Below are 22,893 nucleotides of genomic sequence, written 5' to 3' on the forward strand. Positions count from 1 at the left end.
GGGGTGTCTGTACTGCTGTCTCTCAGTGGACTGCCCTGGGAGAGCCTCTGAGACCTGGCACTAGACATGCGGCTGGTGGTTGCCTTCTATTCATGTTTGTGTCCTAGTAATGTGAGCCTGTTGCCACATGCAACTAAGAAACAGGTGGTTTTGCGATAAATTAGTAGCAGAAAGGCTAAGACACCAAAAACTGTGAATTTCTTACTTAAATTTTCTGCTCTGTCACTGTCTCCATGCAGCCCCGTGAACACAAGGGCAGTGTGCACGAGGTTGTATTAGTGCTCGCCTGGTAGTGTGTGTGTGTGTGTGTGTGTGTGTGTGTATGTTTAAGGAATGATATGTTTTAATCTATTGGCAATGAATGATAGCAAGTAGAATAAAGTTAATATGCATTTTATAGATAGTTCTGCTTATTACAAAGGCTCTAAAAATAAACAGATGAAGTGCAACTTATCATTGGCTTATTCAGCCTCTGTCTTTTTGCACTTACGCTTTCCTGCTTTCGTTACCATAGTTACTGGTTTAATCATGATGCACAGAACCATTTCTAATTACAGTAGATGCCAGCACAAAAATTAATTCTTTGCATATCTTAGGCCACAAACAGCTTGTATGTAGCTTGTTTTTTGGCACTTTATTACCATATATTCTGAAACAGGCATTTGTACATCATTTTAAAACTGTTATTTTCTGCTATTTGTTATTAAGATGAAAATAAGTCTCTCAAGTGGATTGTTGTTAGAACAAGTGACGGAGAAGGTTTGGAAGAGATGACGGTTTATTACAAGTGAGACATCATCAATATTATCCCTAAAATATTAATTAGTAGCAATTAATACATATTTAACATTCTTTTCCCATCAGAAAATATTACTAGAAGGATGTTCATCATTTAGAAACTAAAATTATTAGATTGTGTGACTAAGCAGTTGAGCCAGATACCACTATTTGAGCATTCATATTTTCTAAAACATGGGCAATTTACCTCAAAATTCCCTCTTAGCTCCTCTTCGAGTTATCCTAATTGTATCAATCTAGTTGGAGCAGATACCACAAAAATTTTATAGGCATTTCTATTCACTTTCATTATTATTTTGCAGCTGAGTAGCAGTTTTAAAATATCAATGAATTATTATCAACAATAGAGATTTTAGAATATAATTAGTTTTATGGACATTTTTCTTGTTAATGTGAAAATGCTATTATTCTTAACTCAAATGTATTACCCATCTTTTCTGCCTTAGTAAAATGTTTGATAAACCAAAAGGGCATTATTTTCTCTCACAAAATTACAATATATCTTTTCCCCAAACCTATAGGTAAATGTTTTCTATTAGATTTGCTCAAAGTAATTTTTTAAACAGGCTGTGATTATGCTCCCAAATGTATTTGAATCATATTTACATTGGTTGATACATACATTTTCTAAAGCAATCAACATATGGTGCTTTCATGACTGCTCTGGTTCTAAAACCTCTTATGTATTTCATAAATGGTGGTCCACCAGGCATGTTCAGTTTCACAGATAAAACTGTTCACAATCACACAAACAATATTTCTATCATTAAATCATAAAGGGACTAGTGCACCATCATTGATCTGACCTTGTTTGGCAATCTTTTGCTGCTGTGTTCCTACCTTGACTAGCATGGGATCTTTAAAGCACGTGTGCATCTTCCCAGAAATAACATATATAGCCTGGAACCAGGCCCTAGGGTTCCATTTGTGCTTACAGGAAAACCTCTGACTGCCAAACTATAAATGTTTTTCCGCCAGTTAAGACTGAAGCAGATAAATGTAAAATAAAAACAGGAAACCTTTTCTGCTACAAAGACTAGATTCTTTTTCTTGCTGCTTCTGTTTAAAATCATCCTACTCTAGTTCTACGTCACGATATGTATCCGCTCACTTGTAGTTTATTACAAAATAAATTTTAATTTCCACTTGAATTTTTTCTGACTTTTTCCATCTGGTGGACTTATATTACTGTTAATGGACACATATAATGAATATATTATGTTATTAACTGAAATAGCTTTAAAATTAGTGCACTATTTAATTTGCCAGTTAAACTGGTAGAGTGGCCTCTCTAACTGGGGAAGACATATTTATTGGCTTTTTAATTTGGTATTTTTAACTTGCCTGGCAGCAAATGTAAATAAGTTGGGAAAGCATAAGTCTATTAATTAGCTGAACTGATTTAGGAGAGACAGAAATCTCTTAATTTGGATAACAGGTTTTCCATCAGGAAGAATACAGATTATTAAGTTATTCACAATTCTAAATACTCGGAAATGAAATTGTAGACATTAAGATGACTACACGAGCTTGTCTGTTTTTTTTTAAGGATTATTTGATATTCCTTTGGACTGCAGCAGTTGAGTGCCATTAGCTGTATTTGCTAGAGCCATGTTGGGTCTTCTCAGAATTTATTCTGAATTCAAACCATAATCCATATGTGACAGACATAATTTAGACTTCTAGGCAGTTTACTGTCAATTTGCAATCATAATAAACAGGGTTGACCGTTTTGGGTACAAGCATTTTCAAAACAATTTTAATGAACAAATTTAGAAAATTTGCATATTAAATAACTTAATCTTTTAAAATAAAATGATTTGAGAGTAAGCCTGAGGTATAATAAGATGAAACCCAGACTCTGTGTTATCCATTCATTCACTTGAGGTCACTCACATCTATATAAATAATTGGTTAACAATTTTTAAATTAAATTGGTTGATTGAGAGTCACCTTATTGATCAAACCAGTTACATTATTTGATTTCAGCTTGCGATCTCAGTGGCACTTGTCAATTTAAATGCTGTTTTTCATTGTGAAAATTGGCCCATTCCTTTAGCTTTTGGCTTTGTTCTGAACTTAATGCTTTTATGTGAACAGTTTTCTGATAGGTTACTTTCTTTAGATTTTCACTGAAATGAATTTTAAATTCAACTCTTCAAAAACAACTTGTTTAAAAAATTCAAGTAAATATGTCGCATTAAATGTGACAATCCCCTTCATAGCCCCACAGTGTTTTCCTCCCCCATTTTGCTCTCCGGTCCATAGGTAATCACTGTTATCAACATGCTTTCGGGTTTCTTTCTAAGTATTTATTCAGTGACTTGTTCATTCAGTAATCCAACATTTTAAGTACTGTCATGCAGAGTGTCATATCCATTTGTATGTGTTGGGCACATTCTTTTTTTTAACATCTTTATTGGAGTATAATTGCTTTACAATGGTGTGTTAGTTTCTGCTTTATAACAAAGTGAATCAGTTATACATATACAATATGTTCCCATATCTCTTCCCTCTTGCATCTCCCTCCCTCCCACCCTCCCTATCCCACCCCTCTAGGTGGTCACAAAGCATTGAGCTGATCTCCCTGTGCTATGCGACTGCTTCCCACTAGCTATCTATTTTACATTTAGTAGTGTATATATGTCCATGCCACTCTCTCACCCTGTCACATTCATATTTTTATAACATGAATTTGGTCACACTCTACAAGCTGTTCTATAACTTGTTTTTTATTTTTTATTTTCAGTAACTTTTTCCATAGAGGTACATACAGACACAACTCATTTTCTTTAAAGGCTGCATAGACCCATACTAGGTATGCAAAGTAATGTACTTAATGGAGGGGCATTTGAATTCATTCCTTTTTGTTTGTTATTTCCCAAAAATGCTGTAATGAAAAGTCTGTCCTTGCGTGCAAGTAAGGATTTCTGTAGATTAGACTTCTAAGAGTAGAATTGCTAAGTCAAAGAAGATGCACATTTATAACTTTGATATTTTGGTAAGTTGCCTCCTGCCACATTTATTTCCATTTTAAATTCCTGTAAAAGCAGATGATGGTTTTGTTGTCCTGTACTCTTGGTGGAGCTGGAAGTCAGCAAATGTTAATGATAGGTATATAATAAAAGATGTCTTTTAATTTAAATTTCTACGATTTTGAGTCTTTGAATTCAGAGAATATGAATTTATTCAAGTCATGTTTTATTCCTTGTATTTAGTATATTTAATGTTTTGTATTTTTCTTCATAAGTAATACATACATATGTATATATTTCTAGTTTGTTGGTATTTAAAAAGGGATTTAGAAAATTCTTTATTTCTCTCAGTGAGTATTTCTTTGCTTCTGGCAGTGGTTTTAGAAATCCAAGTCTTTCAGTGGCTTTGGGGTGGTTGCAGGGAATACAGAAGATGTACACCTGGGCAGGCTTTCTTTACTATTGGAGGGAAACTTCTTTTCTGTGCAGTGACGGATTGTACCTTTGAATGAGTAATTCCTGAGAGTTGTGATAAACAGCCATGGTTGGAAGGGATCTGCCACCTGAGAGGCCAGCGGTATCGGGGAGGTGAACTGCAGGCTCTTATGTAGCGGTACAGACAGTGGATTAATGCCCCATTGCTGTTGGACCTCACGGTAAAGGCACATTATTCCCTCTGCGGTGTCAGTGCTCAGCGCAGAGGCTCACACAGCGGGTAGGTTAGCAATCATAGCCTCAGTGTTAAACTAATCACGAAATCCACGTGGAGTTAAATGGGACTGAGAGATTATCATTCCTTTTTAAAATAAACGGTTCTTAATACCCGCTTTGGAAATTTGTGCCTGGTTGTGACCTCTGAGCACGAGATGGGGATTTGAACAATAATTGAACTTTATCATTATTGTTTTTAAAAATATACACAGAGGGTTAGCTAGTTTAGGTGACAATCTAAAAACTGGGACTGTGCTTTATGGCTAACGTAGGCATTATGAAGAAGTCTGTTATACAATTTGTAAATATTCCTGGAGGCATAAATGATAGCTTCAAAGTTATCAACGGAAGGAAAATAAATTAAATGTGAGGGTTTTACTGCCTTGCTGTTATGTGAAGGAGTATCTGAAAGCATTTATGCAAAGGTAATTTCCTTTTATTGAGCTAGTTAATTTCGAGCAAAACCCCATACATTTTGGAACCAAATGTATATGCCCTCGAACAATATACATTTTGGTGTTCAAGCAGTATCTTTTGAAAATTCTGGAGCCAACATTTATTGAGTGGAATACAGTCTATGTAATTTCTCCTGTATCTTCAGATTTGGGTGATATTTTAGAGCAGTCCAGTCACTACAACTTAAAATTAACAGCTTAAGTAAACAATTTAGTTTTTACTGTCATAAATTATTTATTTGATCTATAGCCAAAATTTGGCATATCTATGGTTCCCTAGATTCATGGGCGTGACGCTTTTCCTCCTAGGTGTTAATTGATGAGAGTTTGGGAATCACTGGCTTACAAAAGAGAATAAATGCTGTAAAATTAACATTTAAAATAATCAACTTCATGGAGGAAAAATTTACCCGTATAAATAAAATGCACCCATTTCAAGTGTAGCATGACTTCTGGCAAATGTCAACTGTGTCACCACCACCTGTCCTCAGAAAGATCCCTTGTGTCCTCTGCTGGTTATCACCTGCTCCCTTGTCCCCAGGCAATCACTGATCTGCTTTTGCCACTGTGGATTAGTTTTGCCTGCTATAGAATTTAATGTAAATGAGTGTAGCTTTTTGTGTCCGGCTGCTTTCACTCAGCATAAAGCTTTTGAGATTTGTATATGTCATTGTAGATATTAAAAGTCCAAAAAAAAAAAAAAAAGTCCATTTCTTTTATATGCTGACTAGGAACCCATTGCATGGATTTATAGTTTTTCCACTCACCCATTGATAGACATTTGGGTTATTTCCAGTAGGGGGTCTATTAAAAAAAAACTTTTAAGAACATTATGTGCAAGTCTTGGTGTGGACATACGTATTCATTTTCCTTCATTAACTACCTAGCAGCATAATTGCTGGGTCGTATGGCAAGTATATGTTAACTTTGTAAGAAACTGTCAAACTGTTTTCCAGGGCTCTACCATTTTACTTTCCCACCAGCTGTGCATGAGACTCAGTGTAACTCCACAATATCACTGATACCAGACATTGTCAACCTTTCGTTTTAATTGGAATTTCTCTGAAAATAGATTCTGAGAATCTTCATGAGCTCATTGATCATTTGTATATATTATTTTTTGAAGTATCCTATCCTTTGCCCATTTTTCATGGATTTGGTGGTTTGCTTGTAATTGGGATTTGCATAGAATATCTTTTCTAATCCTTTACTTTAAACCCTATTTCTTCCTTTATATTTAAAGTGTATGTCTTACAGAGAGCATATAATCGAGCATTGCTTTTTTTTCAGTCTGACATTCCGCATTTTATTTGCAGTATTTAGACCTTGACTATTATTGTAATTGATAGTGTAAGTGGGTTTAAGTTCTCCTTGTTATTTATTTTCTATATGTTTCATCTATTCTTTGTTCATTATTTAATTTTTCCTGACTTCTTTTGGGTTGAGTATTTTTCCTATTCTTCTATTTTGTTTATCAACTATATCATATTTTTAATTTTTAGTAGTTGCTCTATGGTTCACAATTTGCTCTTTAACTTATTATGGTATAGCTTGATATAATATATATCTTCATGTATAATGTAATAATCTTAAAACAGTGTACCATTTCCACCTTCCTTTCTCTGTCTTATTGTTGTCATACATTTTACTTTTGTATATATTATAAATCCAGAATACTTTGCTATTATTTTTGTTTTAAACAATTATCTAATCAAGAAATGTTTTAAAGATGAGGAAGTGCCTTTAAGGTATACTTACCTGTTTATCATTTCTGGTGCTCTCCAGTCCTTTATGTAGACCTGGGTTCTATCTAGTATCATTTTCTTTTTGCTGAAGAATTTCCTTTACTATTTTATTGTAGTGCCCCTACTAGAAGTAAATTCTCTAAGATTTTGTTTGAAAAAGTCCTTATTTCACCTTTATTCTTAAAGTATATGTTTCCCTGAACGTAGAGTTTGAGGTTGACAGTTTTTTTTCTCAGCACTTTAAAAATGATGTTCTATTGTCTTTTGGATTGCATAGTGTCTGATGAGAAGTCTGAGATCACATCTTTGTTGCTTTACATGAAATATGTCTTTCCTCTCTGGTTGTTTTTAAGATTTTCTTTTTATCATCTGTTTTCAAAATTTGATTATATGCCTTGGTATGATTTTCTTTGTGTTTATACATCTTGAGACTTGTTAAATTTATTGGATCCGTGGATTTAGAATTTTATTAAATTTGGGGAAATTTTAGCCATTATTTGTTCAAAATATTTTTACTGTCTTACATTCTCTTTTTTCTTTCTTAGACTCCAATTACATGTATATTAAACTGTCCAGAAGTCACTGAGATTCGGATCTTTTTTTAAGTCTCTCTGTAGTTTAGTTTTCATCTTTTCAGCTCTTCTTTTCTTCATAATAGATTGGGCTATTAGGTCCATCCAAGGCTCATTTTTAAAGATATTATGTTCTTTATTTCTAAAAGTTCCATTTGTTCCTTTTACATCTTTTTGCATTTTAATAATAGCTGATGTAAATTTTTGTTTGCTAATTCCATTGTCTCTGGCACTTATGACTTATGGGTCTGTTCTGTTGAATGATTTTCCTTCTGGTTTTCATTTTTAGGAATAACTCACTGGATGTCAGAAGTCAGAGTGTTTGGATTTTGCATCTTCCACTAAGAGTGCTGAAGTTTGTTTTAGCAGGAAGCTAAGTTACTTGCAGGTCAGCCTGATCTTTCTGGGCTTGCTTTTAAAATTTGTTAAGGTCTATTTACAGTTGTCTTTACTTTAGGGCTGGTTAAGCCCTGATGCTTAGACATGACCCTTCCAAGGTGTCTACTGATTGCCTTGAGCCTCAACAAGGATTGTCTACTGTGGCTTGTTGAAATTAAAAAACTCTCTGCACTTTGTTCAGCATGTGTCTCCCTGACTGTTATTCTATATAGAATAGTGATTTAGAGCAAGACCTCTTTAGGGGATTGCCTGGGCTCCCATCCCACCAGTTGTCATGGGCTTTTGACCAAAGAATGTAACCCCTCTGTCTTAGCCTGTTTGGGCTGCTGTAACAAAATATCACCAAGAAGGTAGTTTAAAAGCAACAGAAGTTTATTTCTCACAGTTCTGGAATCTGGAAGTCTGAGATCAAGGTGCCAGCATGGTTGTGTACCGGTGAAGGCTGTCTTCTGAGCTGTAGACTGCCGACTTCTCACTGTGTCCTCGCATGGTGGAAGGGTCTAGGGAGCTCTGTGGGTTTTTTTTTATAAGAGCATTAATCCCATTCATGCAGTCTCCACATTTATGACTCAAGCACCTCCTACAGGCCCCACTTCCTAATACCATCACCTTGGGGTTTAGGATTTCAACATATGAATTTGGGGGACACACAACCATTCAGACCATAGCACTTCCCATGCTTCAGTTTTTCATCTGTAAAAATAAGATACATTATGGTACCTACATCACAGGGTTGTTGTGGGTATTAAATGTATTAAGACATGTAAAGCACTGAGAATACACATTGTAAGTGCTCAGTAAGCTTTGAAAACTATTATCAAAACTTTAATACTCTTATTAAACATAGGATATTCAAAATTATTTTATTGTACAGGTATGTTTGTGTGTTTATATAGTGACTCATGTATGTATGTATTGTGTATGTTGGTTATTGAAACCTCAGGCATAGGGTCTGGGTTGGGAGTGGAAGGGGTTAAAAACTGCTAATTTAGGGTTGCCAATTTTTTTATTTTAGCTAATAAAATAAAAATTGAATTTCAGATAAACAACAATAGTCGTTTAGTATACGTGTGTTACTTACATTTTAAATGTTAAATGTTGCATAGAACGTAATTATAATAGAGAATCATTTGTTATTTATATACAATTAAAATTTAGCTGGGCATCTTGTGTTTTATCTGGCATCTGTAACTGCTATCCACGAGCAGAGGAAGGATGGAAGCAATCTTAACCTATAGACTAACCTAAACTCAGGCTTCAATAGGGGTTACATTAGATAATATTTATTCAGTGTTTCTCTCTGCCTCAAGTTCCTCCTCTGTAAAATGGGCACAAGAATAGTGATTACTGGATAGGATGGCTGTGTGGATTGAGATAGGAGAAATAAGTGGTTAGATTGTGCCTGTCTCAATCTAAGTGCCCAGTAAATATTCACTCTGATGTCGATGACTGTAGTAATGACGATTATACCAAGACACTGTGATTACTACTGTTACTGTTTGTTTCCATTGTTGTTTTTGATGGTTTTAAAATTAGATATGATTTTCTGCTTCAAGTATCTGACTGTCAATTTAGCTAGGAAGAGCTAAATACCATCGCAATAATGGATAATTCATTTATAAAATTCTGTGCCATGCATTGTCCAAATCTCAAATGTTGCACCACATAGTTATTTATCAGAGTATCAACTGTCTAATAATACATCCTACCAGAATTATGTAATATTAACTGAGAAGAAAAAGATCTGTGTTTGGGAAATAGTTGTACTGGCTTCGCTCTTCGGTATGTGGGAGGAGTGGAATGCCCATTTTATCTGCAGGACAAGTGCCAGGATTCTTGATAGAAGTTTCAAATTTTTTGAATAGTTTTTATTCTGAAGAATTCAAAGGGATTAAAATGAAATTCAGCGTTAGAGACTCAAAAGAACCTCACCAAGCCAAAAAAAACAAAGATTCTTTTAAAATTTAATTCAGAGTTGAGTATAATTGTCTAAATTTAGCTTGTGAAGTGCATAAAATAAGCTGTATAATACCCAGAATGCTCCTTAGGAAGATGACTTCATGTTGAAACTTTTTTTCAAAAATAACAGAAGACAGGTTTATAAAGTTGTTGTTTTTTTTTTAAGTTTAGCCTTATGCTTTTTGTTGTTGATATGCTGTGGGCTCATCTGAGAACCTTCTCCTTAAAAAGAAGACTGTTTACATGGAGGTAATCTTCACGATGAGCTTCTGTTCTGTTTTTTTTTTTTTATTTTTAAACTCCTGGTGCTGTTTTCAATCAGAGGCAAAAAAAAAGGCACCGTTTTTACAGGGTGCTTTTATTAACAAGAGAATCTTGCCTCAGCGTAGAGTGACCGAGTGTTGTCTCTGTGTCCCTCACGGGGACACCATTCATCTCTGGAGTGCCCACTGCACGTCCAGTAAAATAAAACAGCTGCTGGTGGGGGTTTGTGCGGAAATCGGAAAGAGGAAGGAAGTTGAGATGAAATGACTTGTAGGTTTGCCTTTATCCATAGGGAGTAGGTACGTTCCTTGGGAAGAGGGGTGAGACAGACAGGTACACGGCCCTGACATTTACAGGGGACCACATGCCTTCCTACGTGATGTGAGATCTCCGTTATACTCTGCACTCAGTGTGTCTACCTCTCGGGCGCACTGATCACATTCTGCTTTATAATTTAATGGTTTAAATACTTCTGTCTCCGGCTAAAGTGGATGCACAAGATGTGAGTAGCCTAGTTTTGTCTGTATTTACATCTGTTGCATGTACTAATAAGGTGATTTACACATGCCCAAGGCTCTGCACACATTTTTTTGAGAATTGATGGGTCATGATAGCTGAAAGGAAAAAAAAAAAACAACTATGTTGACTCCCTGAATACTTCGTACTCCACATGTGTGGGTTCCCCCTAAACCAAGCCGTTCTGGCACTACCTGCCTGCAGTTAATACCACGTCCCACAGTCCCAGAAACCTGCACCCCACCTCTTATACTGATACATGCCCCATCAACAGATGTGTTCCAGGACAACTGTACAAATACAGAAGAGTACTGTTTTATCGTATTTTAGTAACTGAATTTATCTTTGTTTAACCCAAAGTCCTACCAATAGGGACATGCATTTCAGAAAATAGCTACAGTGCAGTGGACCTCTTAGAAGAGCCCATAAGAGCCCACTTGGCTTCGAAGTCCTCCTGGCTTCTGGAAGCATGAGCTAATGAGATTTCATGATGAGATTGAGCTTCCAAAATATTTTGACTGAGATAGGTGATTTCAGGCATATAAAAATGTTCCTTTTTGTTTATGAAAGCGTTCTAAATACAGAAAAAAAATCACTGGTGTTTAGAAATTGAAGCCTGCTGTTGTGCTGCATGTCACAGAGCTGTCATCTTTGATTTTCGTGGCTATTGCTGGGAAGGCTGTTGCTTTGAAAATTTTGTTTATTTATTCTACTTAATCACAGGCCTGAACCTATTGAGAGCTAATGTATGTTTATTTATTCCACATAAGCCTTCGACTTCCAGCATGAGGAAGCCCTATTCGTGACTCACGTCTGCATTGGCCCCCTAGTAAAGAAGGTGCTTCTGGGAATTGTATATTGTAGAGATGCGTGATAAAATGTATTGTCAGACAGCCCCACCCACCAAAATTAACCAAGGATGTAACTAATTAATTAGTGTTTCCCTTAGGGCTTCGTTATTTTAATTTTGAGAGTTTGATGTTAAATAGAAATTGCTATTCTAAATCGGAGTTCTTTGGTCATGCTGCTCTATAACAATGAGTATATTGAAATGTGAGGAATTGGAGTTAAATATGCTTATTCATATTCTCTTTTGCATATGATAACTCAAACAGGGAAGAACCCTGACGTTTTCATGGCTGCCTTTCCTGGTGAGTTGCAGTTCTCTGTGACGCCCACCCATGCCAGCCAGGCCCCGTGCAGCTCCCACTTGACTGGTCAGTGAACATCTTCCGTCTTAAATGGCTCTTAAATCCACGCCTCTTTTGTGCCAAGCTTTTCTGAATGAATTTTTAAATTTTAATGTTTATTTTTGGGTGGGGGAAGTCGTAGTGGAGTGGGGAGTAATTTCCCAGTCTCCTAAACTTGTAATACTTGTTATCAAATCATATATCCAGGCACTGCATGTGGACAAACAACTAAAGAGAAAAAAGCTGGATGATTTTCCCAGGTTAGGGATTATGTCACCAGAGCAAGACTTTTCCAATATATACATTTTTTTTTTTTTTTTTTAGAATAACACCTTCCAAACTGTATTATTTCATTCCGTTTATTCCAACGGTCTTGTCCCAAGTCACCATCATGTTGTTGAGGAAGCTTATATCTTTAAAGGGCATATTGTAGACTTCTGTGCAAAACCTGAGTCTTTCCAAGCCTTCAGGATTCAGAAAGGAAGAGTTTGCTCACTTCAGGACACTCATTTTATGAAGCAAAATGTAAATTTATGAAAAAAGGAGAAACTCTTCTGTTTTCTGAATAATCTGTCTTGTCTCTAGTAAGGACTGTCGTTACACATCCTCCTTAAAAATGAGGGCAACAAACTTCCTAAACAGAATAACCCTTCTGCAAACTAGTTAACCTAAGGGAAACAAGTAGGTAGAAAAAAAGGTTTACTAGCATGAGATGAGTTATACCTTTTTCCTTAATCAGTGCTCTCTTAAATAGAGCTACCTGTGGGGGCTTCCCTGGTGGCGCAGTGGTTGAGAATCTGCCTGCCAGTGCAGGGGACACGGGTTCGAGCCCTGGTCTGGGAGGATCCCACATGCCGCGGAGCAGCTGGGCCCGTGAGCCACAATTACTGAGCCTGCGCGTCTGGAGCCTGTGCTCCGCAACAAGAGAGGCCGCGATAGTGAGAGGCCCGCGCACCGCGATGAAGAGTGGCCCCCACTTGCCGCAGCTGGAGAGGGCCCTCGCACAGAAACGAAGACCCAACACAGCCATAAATAAATAAATAGATAAATAAATAAAATATTAAAAAAAAATAGTGCTACCTGTGAACAAAACAAGCAGTGCAGCTAATGAAAAATCACAAGAATAAGGATTGGGAGATCTGGATCTGACTGTCCCCTTGGGCAGATCCACAGGCTTCAGTCTTCTCTTTCAGGGGTTCACGCGTCTCTTCCAGCTAAATGCTGTAGGTTGTATTCACCAAGTATGAGTGATTCTTGGGGTTCTGTCTGGAGTGAGAGCAGAGTTCCCACAGGCTGTGGACACCACATTCCTTCTCTGTTTTTGAACTGTGGTCTGTGAACAGCACAGTGCTTCCAGAAATGATTATAGACATTTCTCAGTAAAAAGAATCATCCCCTCAAAAAAGCCGCCGCCTTCTGTCCCAATAGGTGGTTTCAGAAGAGAAGCTCTCCCTCTCTTGTGTTGGTTTCCAGATTTTCTCTTCTGTGCACTCTACAGTAGAAACAGTTTCCATATTTGTACCCAATAGGTGTACACTTGTAGATTCTATACATACACCATTGCATTTATAAATATGTGGATGATGAAAATATTAGACTAATGAGATAAAGTCAACAGTATTTTAAATAATATTTTGTTCATGGCATAGACAGCTATTTGGTTTTACTAAAATACTGTTGTAAATGATAATATTTTTATTGTAAGCAATGTGACTAAATAAACTCCCATATATATGAATATAAGTTAAGGCAGCGATTTATAGGTCTGATTTTAAGTACAGTTTATTTTATTATATGGTTATTAAATTTGAAATTAGTACTCCTTCAATTGGCATTTCTCTGTAAACCATAATATTTTGAATTGTTGGTATCCTCTCTATAAATGAGGTTCTCATAAACTCAGAGAAAATTTGGCTAAATGAAAAATATTCTTAATTAAATATTCTCATATTATAAAATAATAAACATGTCAGGTCAGCTGTTTTCACAAATACTCTCTTTGTGCCTCAATTCAGAGTAATTTTCTTGGACAAATATATACAAATTTGTCAAATAAGTTGATTCTTTCAAATGTTTTATCAAATTTAGATACCATGTAATTGTAGGTCGTCTCAATTTTATTTTGATCTCATACACAATACCGAATTATCCAGTAAAATATAGAGGCTTTATTAAAAGATTCTTCCACAAGCCAAGCTATTCCTAAACACAGAGAATTTAAAAATTAAATCTTGAAATCCATTTTGATCTCGCATTGTCCAATTTGTTCACTTCTTTTCTTGCTCTTGTCTATATTTTTCTGTTCCATTTTATTCTCAGTAACTGCAATTGACCTGAAGCTTCAAAAGCCAACATTTTTGGCACTCCATTTTCTGAATATTTTGAAAAAGCATTCAAAATTCAGGGAACTTTATAAATGCACACAAATATACATAAACACACGTAACTTTTGACAACTACAGCTGTATTTTCATTAGTACAATATTGAACTAGAAACTAGGTTGGATATAATTATGAATTATAATTCATTTCAACCAATTTCAAATACATTTCTTAGGAATACTATTTTTATTCAAAAGCTGTGCTCCAACAAAATTTGTATTCACATTATTACCATAAAAACAATTTTTTTTTGTCAACAGTGAACTTTCTAACTACAATAGTGTTTACCATAATGTTACGTGTTTCAATTTCAACAGAATGAGCTTCTAAAAGCTTTGTCCCAGATATATTAAATTAGATTTTAAAATTAAAATCAGTCTGGGAATTAAATTTAACTGAGTTTCATTTTTGTGCTTTTATTTGAAGCATTTATGACACAGGATAATTTAACTGTTTGTGAAGTTCATTTGCTAAATGAACAACATACTAGTAGCTTTTCCTATGCGCACAAGAAAACTCGGAATAAGATAATGCACAAAATTAATCTAGAAGTCAGGCATCTGATGTAATTGCAGTCATGCTTCACGGAGTGAAGTGTAAATACCTCCTCTGCAGCTTCTCATCCTAAATCATTGTGTTCAGGTCCAGGCTTCTTAACATAACTGCTGCCTTTTAAACGGTTACTCTTCCTCAGCAGAGTGGTGTCTTCTGATTTTCATGTGGTCAGACCTATTACCATGACTCTCAGTGGACAGACATTTTGAAAAGTTACACAGTTGTCCTCAACTTCTTCGAGAAATGGAAATTTGGTACTTAGTATTTTCATTAAACATGGCCTTTAGCTAATTAATGGCAAAATGGTTCATTGCAAAAGGAAAAGCTTTACCAGAATAAGCTATATAAATAATTGTAAGTTTAATGACTCAACCACTGTAGCCCGAGTGTTGGGACGTCTCTTGGTTTGTTCTCAGGAGAAACTGCTCAGGCTCTGCCTCCTCATCTCTTTCCCATCCATCTAACCTACAACTTCTCAGAAATCCGTCTGACTGGTGGCCCGATAGCTCGGTCCCTCGCACAGTCTTTAGCAAGGGCCACCGCGTGTCTGCTCAGGACAGCATGTGACCCAAGTGGCAGCTGCATCAGATTACTTCCACCCCACCCTCCCCGCACCTCGGTCTGCCCCTAACCCTGGCGTCGGGTGTGCTGCATTTGATCTTTGGTCGCACTGCATGCCGTCTTTGTCAGGATTCAATCATATTTCATTTGGAGAGGGTCATCGATAGAGACAGTATCTGAAGGAGGTACTAGTTTTCTTTAGATGTAACCATGTTTTAAAATGAGATAGCTGTTTGCTGCACAGCGTGTCATATGCTACTACATATGGCTGGACCAGAAGCTGGAAGTGGAAAGTAGAGGACTTCACCCAATCCATCTTGGCTTATTTGAGTGCAATTACTAATAATGACAGTTTATTTGAAAAGAAAAATGCCAGGGCAGAAATGGAAGTAGAGCACTCCAGGCGAACCTAGATGGCTCCCACAAACTGGGAATTATGACCCTTGTTCACCCTCATGCTTGTCATCTTGTGGCAGCAGGATGGCTGCCGCACTGACGGCCATGAACTCGATTCAGAAGCAGCAAGGTGAGTGGGGTGTGGGCAGGGAGACAGGGGCGTGTAGGAAATACCTTCCTTGGAACCTTCCTCATCCCCAGCGCACTCCTCTGTCCAGGCGGCAGGTGTCTGCTCCCTTCTCACTGTTGAATGTGTGTTACTCTCTCAGGCATCTCATGGCCAGAACTTGGATGCTTCAGTGCAGTGTTCTTCCCACTACACATTCCCACGGCTCTCTTCCTTTGGAGTAAAGTGTTCTTCTAAAGAAAGAACGTTCTCACATTATTAATCTTTTCAGTTGTGTGGTGTATATAGATTAGTCACACTACCAGATGTCAGGAGCTATAAAGACTGCCTTTGACAACATGTGTAAGATCTGTTTAACTCAGGTATTGCTAGAGATTCAGCACATTTTTCTACAGAAAAATATTTATAAAACAGTGGTGATAAGGATAATAACAGAGTATCTAGGAACTGATGCTCTTATTATAATATCTTAGATAAATAACTAGTGTGGGCTGCATTGTAATTCAACAATATTGAGATAAAGATGAGCTCAAAAGTGCACTGATTAAATTATAGGACAATAGTGTTTTGGGGGGCAATGATGTGCTTTCCATTTATAATTGCTAAATCAGTATCCCTTTCCGTCCAAAAAATGAATAAAATAGAGCAAAAGAAAATTAAAAGGATGGTTATAATCAGTTAGATTTTATGTTAGGTTGATTTAAAATTACTAGTAATTAGGGATTTTGCTTAAGGGTTTACAAAAATTGTACGATGTAAATATTACTAGTGCGGTGCACGCCAGTAGGTAAATGCAAAATCCCACCTCGACAGCAACACAAAACAAAGGGTAAGAAACCTGATGTAGCAAACAGAATGATAGGTCATGATCAGATACGAATATGTTCTGTAGAGTAAAATCTGTCCCCTTCTATTCTTCCATAAAAAACTGAATTTCCAGAAGGTGTGAAACTCACTGCCTACCCCAAATTAGGTCCACAGACTACTTTCTCAGGAGTTCCTTGATGATTTAGTTATTTCCTGGTCTTTAACAGGTTATGGAATATTTCATCTTCTTTGTATCCCAGTTTTTCATTGGGAACAACAGTCCTTGACTTTTTGGTGGGAAAGCGCATGGACGTCCTTGGAGAATCTGATTAAAATATTGAAGTTCTCCTCTCCACGTATGAACAAAATTTCGTTTTAACCTTAGTCAGTTTACAGGTTTTGGAAGGCATCCGTGAACCCATGGAATGCAGATTAAAATCCCTATTACATTGCCTGGCTAGTTAACCAAATGAATTTATGATCTGTTTGCACATTCCTTTCTTCTTTTTTTTTAAGGAAAGAAATTAGTCATGGTTGTGTATTATAAGTGTTCTTTTTAAAGGATGGTTTTATTTTAACTATGTTTATGATATAAAGTTAGCATAGTCTGAATGGAATCTGTGCCTGCATATCTTGGATGATTTGCAGTTTGTGTTTAATCTTAAGATTTTTTTCCTAATACGTAGTTTTGCTATCTCATGGCATTTGCAGAGTAATGGCTTTATCTTTTACAACTCTTCCTTTAGCAATATTGCAGAACCATTTTCACATAAATTAACTAGCGCATCTCAACTAGGAAACAGACACTCATCTCAGAATTAGCAATAATTTCCAATTATCCCTGTCTTATCTTACCGTCTTCTCCCAGGATACTCATGTGGCCCTTAAGGAGAACCTTCCTGGGGATATTTATGAAGAGTGATGATTTCTGATATAGTAGCTATGAAATATTTTAGGGCATTTCATGATAAACTACAAAAGCTATTTTGTTGTAGAAGTGTGACAGAAGTACTACTGTAGTGCCGTGCAGCTGAATATATTTTTATTAAGCATGAATAACCACAAGGACCTGCATGAGGGAAGGTTGTTTGACAAGAAAAGCCAATTGTTAAAGCATAAAAGCTACAAACTAGATTGGTCCATCCTGCATCCGTTTGATGCCGATAACATGCTTTGAACCCCATCATTGCAACAGCTATACCCAAGACCCTCATACCAAATAACAGAAATCTTTCTAAGAAACTCCTTTCCTCAACTTTCCAGTGTGTGTCTAATTGATAGACGTCATGCATGTATTTGTAGCCTTTTAATTCCTTCTCTTGATGTGTCCACTTATCTTTTCTTAACTATGTTTTCAGCTCTATTGAGGTATAATTGACAGATAAAGTTGTAAAATAGTTACAGTGTAGATCATGGTGGTTTACTCTGTGTCCATACTGTGAAAGGATTCCCTCCGTCTAGTTAATTAACACACCCATAACCTCACCTGTTACTCCCGTGAACCTACTATGAGTGGAGACCAGGCTCTGTCTGGTAAAGAGTAAACCTTTAAAGTTTACTTCACTTTCAATGAGACTTTAACTCATGACCAGAGGTGGTCAGATGTGAGAAGACAAAAGGAGAATCTGTGAAAGAAGCTTGTCTCTGCTACACGGCACCCTTCAGAGGGGTCTGGACGAGAGAGGAAGGTCTGAACCAGAGGGGATGTGCTCTTCTACACGGAGGACGTGCCTTAATCTGGATACCCAAGGAAATTCCTGGAACTGGGTAGCTATCCCTTCCCTTATAGGGAAGATCCGAGGTAACAGCAAGGTTCCAACCTGAACTGGATCTCTGCTCAGCTACACGGAGCAGGTCACCGTCCATAACTGGTCTGGAACCGTAACCAGTGCCACATAGGCTGGGAAATGCGGTCTTCTAGTAGCGCGCTGATTCTAAGTGGGAGTTCTCGTAACTTGAAAGAAAAGGAGAGAATGTGTGTTTGGTAGCAATTAGCAGTCATGGGCTTATCTATTGATTATGCCTTTTTATCAAAGATGAAAACCTTGGCCCCAATTCTTCTTTATTTACCCTTGTGTACCATTAAGTAGAAGCCTGCTCAGAAGTCTCAGGCAAACTTCACTGATGCTTCTAATTAGGGTGAGTTGTGTTGATGATTAAAAAAATAAAAAGACCTGCTGTTTTTAAGTTAGAAATGTTTGGGTGAAAGTGTCAGTTGCTATTTAAGCTTATTCTGACTCAGTCTCTTTTTGTATGCGGGTCTTACTCCCTCACGAAGGTGAGAACCTAGATTTGAGCATCACCTAGACATCATAAGTAACTTTTATGATGCACTAAATTTTTAGAAGTTCCTCACCAGAAAGCCATTACATTTAATTAGACTGCCAAAGACCTCATTCTTACAAGACAGATCACTAGAAGAGTTGAATTTTTAAAATAAGTGGTAGGTAACAGTCCTAAGCAGATATTATAATTAACTATACAGTTATTTTTAGATGTACTAAAAGTGTACCCCACCGTATCCTAAGTATACAAGGTGATCTTTCCACCTTCCCCAGTTTCAGATCAGTTTATTAGTATGCTCAGTTTTGCTTCAAAACATGAGGCTATAAAATCAAATACAAAAAAGGTCTTTGCTTTATTATTCTAAGATAGCTTATGAAATAATAAGACAGATACTAACATCTCAAGTAAAAATTAATAAAGGACATAAATAGACAATTCAAAAAAGAATGGGGATAAACATGAAATAATTCTTTCTTGTTAATATTCAAAGATATACTAGATAAAAAATGATGTGCTGGAGCTTAACAAATTGCTGATGATTTAAAAATACACATTTCTGTATATTTCACATATTGCATTATAGACATATTTTTTGAAAAAAATTAGGAAACACAGTATGCAGCTTTCTCAGTAAACTCTGGGAGACCAAGTTAAGAATCTTTCAATCCAAACTCTTAGGTTAAGGAAATGCTGTCTTTAGTTACAAGCATTCTGTTAACTCTTGCTAAACTTTCTTCCCTGTGGAAATGGTCAACAATAATTTAAGACATTTTTTTTCAGAATTTGCCTAACATCAGCATTTTTGGTTAAAGACAGGAGCCATGCCTATACTTTCTTGATATATACTAACGTTTCTTCAGAAACTGTTGTAGTATTATCTCCCTTTTTTCCCCTATTTAAAAATTTTTCTTCTTGATTCTGGTTTTTTTTTTTTTTAAAGCTTCTTCCACACGTAACTCAACAGCAGCTGCTCCCAGCACCAGTTTCATTACCTAAGCAAAACTTTGCCTTTCTTAAAAACTGACAAATTCCCAGCTTACATCCTTATAGTTTGTGCAATGTTTTTAGAGAAAATTCAGAGCTTGCAAATACGATTATCATCAAGTTTGTGTGAAATATCTCTTCATTGTAAAGTTTCTCTTTTTCTTTCTTTTTTCCATTTTCAGTGTCAGGGTTTTAAATTACATATGCAAAATATGCCCCCATAAACTCTTCATTGTGAGAATATAATATGTTAGAAAAAGAAATATTATAATTTACTTTTTTATCTGGTGGGATTTATTACTAAAGCATTTTCTTTTCAGTGAAGTTTAAAATGAGATAGCTGTTTTGAGTTTCATGAAATAAGGAACTAGGGGAAAAAGGATCCAATTTTTTACAAAATTACAGTAATAGTATATAATTCCTTATGAATTACCCACTTGTAAGGCTACTTTGTTGTCTTTCTGTGTTGTGTTGTTTAGAAAGCTTTCCTCTCCTTGGGTTGAGATTTCTTGAACCATTTGGTATTATTTTTCCATTGCTTTTTTTTCCTGTGTTTTTTGTACCAACTCATTTCTCCCACATATTAGAGTTTTTAACTCTAATATTATTAGATATAAAGTCTAATACAATATTAACTCTAATATAATATTAAAAACTCACAGTTTTTAACCTGTTGTTCCTGAATTATATAATGATTCTTCCCCCCTCCTGCATTTTATAAATTTTGTATCAAGGAGGATGAATGAAAAAGAAACATCTGATCAGCAGATTTTTTTTTTAAACTTTGGGTTTTTATTTATTTATTTATGGCTGTGTTGTGTCTTCGTTTCTGTGCGAGGGCTTTCTCTAGTTGCGGCAAGTGGGGGCCACTCTTCATCGCGGTGCGCGGGCCTCTCACTATCGCGGCCTCTCTTGTTGCGGAGCACAGGCTCCAGACGCGCAGGCTCAATAGTTGTGGCTCACGGGCCCAGTTGCTCCGCGGCATGTGGGATGTGGGATCCTCCTAGACCAAGGCTCGAACCCGTGTCCCCTGCACTGGCAGGCAGACTCTCAACCACTGCGCCACCAGGGAAGCCCTAATCAGCAGATTTTTAATAGCTGCCCACACTATTATGATTTCATATGGGGACAGATAAAATCTTGTCAGCCTTTTTTGAATTTCTTTGTTCTTGTTAGAATTACATGTATGCTACCTTTCTTTGGTCGGTATTCGTTTGCCGTCTCAAGCCCTGCCATTTCATCGTTTTGCTTATTTAGTGCTAATATTTTATTTCTTACAGCATGCAATCAACAGCTGCTTCTAGCAGGGCCCTAAGGGGAGGAGGCGACTCATTTATGGGGGGATTAAAATGAGGAGGGCATCTTAAATGTCAGGACCGCTACAGATAAATGTGCTCGATCGTGCGGAGGGCAGCCTGTGAGAAGCTGCCTGTGCTCCATTCGCTTGTTTCAGCTGGGAGGTGACTTCCTCCACCACCCTGCCCAGGGAAAGGTAAACAGTCCGGTGATCCTGTCTGATTTCCTTGCTAAGTGGACGCCTGCCGACTAGCGATATTTGCCAGGAGAAAGAGACGTTATCTCTTCAGTAGGAATGCTTTTAGCAGGATGTCCTTGGCTAAAGGATTGCTTGTATTGCGATAGGAAGTAAACCCTAGGTCTGTGGATTCACAAGGCAGGAGAAAGTCTGTCAACCACCAAACACTTTGGGGTATAGAATAAAGATATTTCATAACTTAGAAATTCCCTTCAATGTGTGTAACACCCTGTAACTCCTCTCCTCCACTCACCTGTTATTCTGGGCCAGAGAAAACACGTCCAGTGCAGGAAGGCGGGAGCTGGGGAGCCACATGGGATGTCCCAGTCTTCTTTATCTGAGCCCCTTGATCGCTCTTATGCTTAAAATTATTAGTAAAACTTGATAACTGGGTAAGAACTCTGATTTAGGGAGTCTGATTTGACAGTTTGAAAGTGTGGGCTACTTTAGATTATTACTTTTTCCCTCATGGTGTGTACACCTTCTAGGCTACCTTCCTGGGTTATTTTCTGTCTCAGGGCTGCTCCTGATGTGATATAAAATGAGGGAAGCAAAATAAAACACAAGATCAGTACTGGAGTCAAGGAAGTGATGCTCAGGGCCCCTGGGTGATATGATCTGTGGCTTTCACAGGCTCGTATAACTTTCCTCTGAAGTAGCAGGCACAGGAAAAAGAGAATGTTCTAAACGATTTGAAAGAAAAAAACTTAAAATTTTGCCAGAAAATGGGGTAGTTTTGGTTTACTTCCAAAGCTGATGGGATTAAGTGGCCTGTATATGTTACATCCTTGGAGCCACCCTTTACGCTGTCTGTTTTGTGGAAAAGAGAGTCAGGGAATGCACTAGACAGAAAATTAGGTTTCTGTATCTGTACGGATGGTTGTGAATTTTTTAAAGATTTTTTGGTGTGGACCATTTTTAAAGTCTTTATTGAATTTGTCACAGTATTGCTTTGCTTTATGTTTTGGTTTTTTGGCCCCGAGGCATGTGGGATCTTAGCTCCCTGGCCAGGGATCAAACCCACACCCTCTGCATTGGAAGACTTGGAAGGCCAAGTCTTAACCACTGGACCGCCAGGGAGGTCCCTAGTTGTGAGTTTTAAACCCATGCTCCTCGCTGTGTGTTGCAGCTCACAGGAAACAGGGAAGAAGAGCCACGTGGGGAGGGATGGGAAGTGTGGTTTCCACTGGGGGGGCCTCAGGACCTGGGCCTGCGGGCGTTCTGAGGAGTATGGTTTTACATGTATCTACTTTCTTGTTTGCTGTTGTATATTTATGTCCCCCTGCCCTTGGCTGGGAGCATTTCCAACATTTCTCCTCTCCTCTTCCCTCCCGTCCCGTCCCTTCCCCTGCCCTCCCCTCTTCTCTCTCTCTATTCTTTTGCCCTGAACTAATCCTGTCTCTACTTAGTGTCATCTACTTGTTTAGGTTTCAGAAACTCTAGACGTGTAGCCACGTCTCAGCATTAATTCTAATTACACATCTGACGCTGCCTCCTGGACAGCCCCAGTTTGGTGTGTGGACATCACCTAAACCACGGCTGTCCTGGAAGGGATTAATCATCTTCCTCTTTGCTCCTTTTTATCCCCTTCTCGATTTTTCAGTTTCTCTCTGTCATTTTTCTGGCATCTTATCTTGAAGAAAAAAGTTCACTCACTCTTTTCATTTGATGCAACCA

At 37.3% G+C, this 22,893-nt stretch overlaps 1 protein-coding gene across 3 annotated transcripts in view; it reads left to right on the plus strand.

The window, feature by feature from the left end:
- GPM6A (glycoprotein M6A) overlaps positions 1-22,893 on the plus strand; it is a 258,846-nt gene that overhangs the window by 46,597 nt on the left and 189,356 nt on the right. The window contains exon 1 of one of the 3 annotated variants that reach the window (XM_059909239.1): positions 11,515-11,611. The exons of the other annotated variants lie outside the window; for them this stretch is intronic. Coding sequence (XP_059765222.1) covers positions 11,530-11,611 — 82 coding nt within the window. The 5' untranslated portion in view covers positions 11,515-11,529. Of the gene's footprint in view, positions 1-11,514; positions 11,612-22,893 lie in introns of those variants that run through there. 3 annotated transcript variants of the gene reach the window in all.

Source organism: Balaenoptera ricei, chromosome 21 (assembly GCF_028023285.1).
Source record: "Balaenoptera ricei isolate mBalRic1 chromosome 21, mBalRic1.hap2, whole genome shotgun sequence".
NCBI lineage: Eukaryota > Metazoa > Chordata > Mammalia > Artiodactyla > Balaenopteridae > Balaenoptera > Balaenoptera ricei.